The sequence below is a fragment of the Callorhinchus milii genome, unplaced genomic scaffold (assembly GCF_018977255.1).
Source record: "Callorhinchus milii isolate IMCB2004 unplaced genomic scaffold, IMCB_Cmil_1.0 Scaffold1, whole genome shotgun sequence".
Classification (NCBI taxonomy): Eukaryota; Metazoa; Chordata; class Chondrichthyes; order Chimaeriformes; family Callorhinchidae; genus Callorhinchus; species Callorhinchus milii.
The window spans coordinates 49,588,607-49,594,606 of NW_024704742.1; the positions used below are offsets into that span (position 1 = coordinate 49,588,607).

A 6,000-nucleotide genomic window follows, 5' to 3' on the forward strand; every position below is an offset into this window, starting at 1 on the left:
ATTCATTACATTTTCTAAGTTAACTACCAACCTTTAAACCAACCACAAAACTCATACTTTAATTACCCATCATATTGTGAAATTTATCAAGCAAGATATATCATGTATGATTCAATTAATTAAATCCAAATGATTATTTTGAAGTTTCAGTGGATTCAAGCATTTAATCATTTATGATGAGACTAATTTTAGTACAAGCATTAATAGATTTAGAGATGTATAATACAATGTGGATGCTATTTATAATATAAAAAATATTATACCACAAGAAGCATATTGAAGCATATTACAGTATTGCAATGGAGTTACACCAGTACGAGACAATCACATGTGCTTGTAGGATAGGGAAACTGCTAACTATACTTTACACCAATGTCACCCTTTGGAATCACTTTGTAGCTCCCTCTCATCTCTCAGTGTGTCTTAAACTGAGGCATAAGAGATGGCATAAACAGATCAAAACTCATTTGTATTTTATTTCACAATGAAATTGAATTTTAGAGTCATCTAAGCTGAGAAACAATCTATTTAAATAAATTACAACAAACATTAGTTTGAAAAATGGTTTTAAAGCACGCTGGCTCCCAACAATTGAAAAATTAGCCCCCAAATTAATATAAGTAATAATAATCTTTGATATAGTGCCTTATCGCGTCTTCGAGACATTTCAAAACGCTTCACAGAATATACTGTAAAGTGAACTGACTGTATATTTTGTAGGTAAAATGCGGCAGCCAATTGCACACAGCAGTGTCCCACAAACAGTCGTGCATTGAGTGACCAAATTATTTTTATTTATTTTGAAGCAATTATTACTCCTATAAAAGCGATTCGCCAATCGACTAACAACCGGATTCCTACTTACTGCTCGGTAAACAGAGGCGTGTGGAGGAAGGAAACTTGCCCAACATTTCGCCCTGCCGGAAATTGAACCCAGGTCTCTCACTTGCGAGGCGAGTGCTCCAACCACTGATCTACAGGACTCCAAGGAATGTTACCCTTTAAAGTTTAACATAGTTAACAAATCTAGAACAAGTTGACATGGAATCAAGCTTAGAAGAGAGGTCACACAGCTCAGACTCAATTATTTTGCACAGATAGCAATGAATATGTGAAATAGACCAAGGCAACGATGATAAAGGTGACCCGTCATCAAAGCCTTGGGAGGCTAGACCTCTCTCACTGATTCTATTCATTCTGTCGTGATGGAATCCCATTCCCTCTGTCAGGATAGTCAATGGTACTGGGCATCTAACTGTGCAGATGTGCACATTTGCTAGTCACTAGGGATGTAATATACTTGCACTGTGGAGCTAAATTATGTTCTTTGTGATCTCATGTCTTCAGTGATCTCACGCCCACTTTGCAAATGTATTTTTTTTGTTAGGTAGCATAAAGGTACGTATTGATATTTTGAACAAAAAATGGATAATGATTTTTTTTGGTCAGCCAGGTGTCTAATATGTGAGGAAATCCACTTCCATGCTTAAGAGCATCCAAACCAAGCTGAGATTTCCATCCATCCCACCTACACTGGAAACTCAGAGATAGATTGTTGGAATGCTATGCCCACTCTCTCCCTGGAGGGGCACATCCTGCTTACCTAATTCTGGGAAGTATTAGACCATGAGATGGAATAGACACAGAGATGAAGAAAATCATAGAAAGAGAGTCATACAGTCAGAGAGATTCAAAGAGAGAAATAGAACCAAAAGTAGTGGCTAGATTTACCGCAGTTCTTCACCATGTATCCTTTATATGTATTTTACTGTGTGAAGAACGTACAGGCATTTGGGCTTTAAAAATCTTCATGCATGAAGAATCTGCTTGCATGCTGCGTTGCAATAGAGTGAGCCTCGGCTCTACAGCATCTGTTTACGACCAGACCCAAGTTATTTCCAATAGTATTACTGGTGCGTTCGTGCTTGCGCTGATCGGTGGCTCACACACAAAAATCTCTCTGTGTCACCTTGTTATAATAATAATAATAATAATAATAATCCTTGCTAAAACCACAATGAAAAGCGAAGCAAATAGACACATCCAAACAGCCGCAAACCTGAGAAAGCAGACTGAATTAAGTGTGCTGACTCCGATGCAGGTTTAAAGGACTCTGAGAATTCTTTGCAATTTGAAAGTGCACTGACTCAAAAAATCCAGGTGTGCAGGTTTGCAAAGTTAAATAATTGGGGTCATCCAAAATCCACACGAGGTTTCCTGGTTGTGAGTTTCTAAGTGTTTCATACCAGCCTGTCTGTCCCCTCTCCCCTCACCCAGCCTGGCTGGTGTGTGTGTGTGTGTGTGTGTGTGTCTGTCTGCTGTAACAGAAGCCAGAAGTAATAATGCAATGACATTGCAACCACTTTAATGTTTTAAAGTGCTGCTCTGACTGACGCCCAAAGTGTCCCGCGGACCTCGCTTCCCATTACAAGTCCCGTGAATGCGGTGTTTCATGATGAAAACTTTTTTTTTTGCAGAGTGTGCAAACTGTATTTAGATCAAACGACCTTCTATGTGTTGAATGTCGTCCCAGTGTTATAAAAGAGGGGAACATTGATCTGTGTGCGGTGTGAACACGGTGTGTGCTCTGATAGTGATACACAACACACTGAAATGCTTACAGCACTCAGCTGGAGTTACCCAGTGCTGAGACCATCCACCTCGTAAATGCTGTATCTGTGCAAACTACTGAACTGCTCGTCCCCCCCACCCCCCCCCCCCCCACCCCCCCCCCCCCCACCCCACCCCACCCCCACCCCATTTTAAACGGGTTTAGATGGACTAATGCATTCGGGAATCTGAGCCACAAGACAACATACTGCAACCGCAATGTTCAGATCTGCCCAGAGAGCTGGTGGTTCTGCGGATGGATCAAATCTCAGCTCATCACAGGATGGTTGGTTTGCTCTGAGCTGCAGCTTCGGTGTTTCTAACGCTTTTTAGTGGCACAACAACGGATGAACAGTTCGCTCCTTAAAGAACCCGTAACCCTCAAAATAGCCCCGAGCCCAGGGGGCAAACAGCTGGGAACTTGGGCTTCCTGACAGAGGGGTTGGCACTCTGCTGACGTGAAGTCAAGGATGTTTCACACCCCCCACCCCCCCCCCACCCCCCCACCCCCACCCACACACCCCCACCCCCACCCACACAGCCCCCCCCCAACCCCCCCACCCCCACCCCCCCACACCCCCCCCCCCCCCCCCCCCCCCCCCACCCCCCCACCCCCACCCCACACAACCCCATCCCACACCCCCATCCACACCCCCATCCACACCCCCATCAACACCCCCCACCCACACCCACCCCCACCCACACACACCCACACACCCCCCCCACCCCACCCACACAACCCCATCCACACCACCCCACCCCCATCCACACCCCACCCCCATCCACACCCCACCCCACCACACCCACACAACCCCCACCACACACCCCCACATCCCACACCCCACACCCACCCATTACTCCACTCCGGGTGGTTAAGATTTACAGTCGCTTCTTACAACTTATTTGACGATATTAGGAGTGGAGTGGAGTGGAGTGGAGAGGGGGGGAGTGGGGGAGGATGGGGAGGATGGGAGAGGACCCTTGTGGTTCAATACATATTATTATTTTTATATGTATATATCTATATATATCCAAAAAAGAGAGAGAGAGAGAGAGAGGGGGGAGAGGGAAGAAGAAAACAACAACAACAACAACAACAAGAAAAAAAGGAGGTTAAACCAATAAAAAAAGAAGAAGAAGAAGAAGAAGAAGCAGCAGCACTCACGGAAGAAGATGTACTCGGTGTAGCTGCTGCACAGCCTGTCCTCTCGGTGTTGTCCGGTGCCGGTGCCGGTGCCGGTGCAGTTGGAGGCCAGCAGGAGGAAGCCGGCCCGGGACAGCCGGTCAAACGCCTGCTCCAGGTGGGTGAACCTCAGGTAGAACCTGGACGTGTACTTGTCGGGGGGGCGGTCGGGGTCGCGGCTCTCGTTCAGGCTCTCCCCGAAGACCTCCTTGGTCAGGGCGACCCTCCCGCACACCGTGATCCTGGCCACCCGCCTGAACCTGGCGTCCGCCTGGGGGTCCCTGGCCGAGCTGGAGGAGCCTCGGTAGCCGACGGTGACGAAGCCCGACCTCCTCTCCCCGGCCCGGGCTGCCGGCGGGTCGCTGCTCTGGGAGGTCTCCTCCGGGTCGCTGGGCCACCAGGCGTCCTCGGGCGCCGCCGAGCTCTGCTTGGCCACCCCGGGCTTCAGCCACGCCGTCAGGTCCCCCAACTGGAAGTGCTCGGCCTCCCTCAGCAGCCGCTCCTTCTCCGGGAAGTGGTCGGGCAGCACCAGCCGCTTGTCCCGGAGGTAATCCAGGATGTACCTGAAGAGGAACCCGTCCCGGTCTATGAAAAAGCGACCCCGGTTGTCCCTGGGCAGCTCCTCGGCGTGGCGCCCGGAGAAGAGGGTGGCCAGGAGGGACCCCGAGATGCTGATCAGGGTGTCGTGTTTGGTCACATACACCTGTCCTCCCACGTTCAGCTCCATCACCTCCGGGAAGGAGGTGCACATCTCACTGATGGGCAGGACCTTATCTCGCACAGCCATGTCCCTCCCAAGCGTGGAGGGGCGCGAGGATCTCTGAGGTCCTCTCTCTCTCTCACTCTCTCTCTCTCCTTCTCTCCTTTCTCTCCTCTCTCTCTCTCTCTCTCTCTCCTCTCTCCTTTCTACCTCTTTCTCTCCTCCTCTCTCTCCTTTCTCCCTCTTTCTCTCCTCTCTCTCTCTCTCTTCTCCTCTCTCTCTTTCTCTCCTTTCTCCCTCTTTCTCTCCTCTCCTCTCTCTCTCTCCTCTCTCCTTCTCTCCTTTCTCCCTCTTTCTCTCCTCTCTCTCTCTCCTCTCCTCTCCCCTCTTTCTCTCCTCTCTTCTCCTGTCTCTCCTTCTCTCCTTTCTCCCTCTTTCTCTCCTCTCCTCTCCCCTCTCTCTCTCCTTCTCTCCTTTCTCCCTCTTTCTCTCCTCTCCTTTCTCCCTCTTTCTCTCCTCTCCTCTCCTCTACTTTCTCTCTCTCTCTCCTCTGCAGATCTCAGCTCCCAGGAAAGAGTCTCCACATCACTCGCTCAAGTCACTCACTCACTTGGGGGGGGGAAAAAAACACCTTCCCCCCTCCCCACACACACACACACAGACATACATACGTGTCAGCAGCTCCGATTGCACTGCGTGTTGTTGAGAGGGCGAAGAGGAAAAGGTGAGAAAGTGTGTGTGTGTGAGAGAGGGAGGGAAGGAGGGAGGGAAGAAAGGAGAGCAGTGGAGCATCTCTCAGGATCATTACACAAGAGCCAGAGAGAGAGAGAGAGAGAGAGCCTGGGGAGCCTTCCTGACGTCCAACCCACTGCAGGGAGTGTACTATCCAAGTTTGGTCATAACCCATCACAAAACTACTCAAGATTTAGCATTTACCATGTCAGTAATACACACACACACATCATTGGGTCACTCAATCCACCACTGTTTGTGGGACACTACTGTGCGCAATTGGTTGCAGCGTTTCGCCCACAAAATATACAGTCAATTCACTTTACAGTATATTATATAATAATAATATAATATATAATCCTTTACATTTGATATAGCGCTTTTCATATCTTCGAGACGTCTCAAAGCGCTGCACAGAACATACCGACTGCATATCTGTGGGCGAAACGCGGCAGCTAATTGCACGCAGCAGTGTCCCACGTGCCATCATGGACTGAAGTGACCAATTTATTATTGATTTTTTTTCTTGAGGGATTATTACCAGGTGTGTGGTTTAAGGAAACTTGCCTATGCTTTTGCCCTGCTGGGAATCAAACCCAGGACTTCACTTGTGAGGCGACTGCTCTAACCACTGAGCTACAGGACTCATTCTGTGAAGCACTTTGAGACGTCTCTATGACATGATAAGGTACTACATCAATTGCAAGGATTATTATTATTATGTCAATTTCACATTCACAACACCTCTTCACCTCACTGTGGCAATGGGACCCAT

The 6,000-nt window shown here is 48.4% G+C and overlaps 1 protein-coding gene across 4 annotated transcripts in view; it reads right to left on the minus strand.

The window, feature by feature from the left end:
- Nucleotides 1-4,580, minus strand: part of LOC103178130 (BTB/POZ domain-containing protein KCTD8) — a 66,469-nt gene extending 61,889 nt beyond the window's left edge. For 2 of the 4 annotated variants that reach the window (XM_007892698.2, XM_007892700.1), the window contains exon 1: nucleotides 3,776-4,580. In XM_007892698.2, coding sequence (XP_007890889.1) covers nucleotides 3,776-4,580 — 805 coding nt within the window. Of the gene's footprint in view, nucleotides 1-3,766 lie in introns of all 4 variants that reach the window. The other 2 variants (XM_042341663.1, XM_007892699.2) reach the window with 2 other exon arrangements.
- Between the last annotated feature and the right edge of the window lie 1,420 nt (nucleotides 4,581-6,000).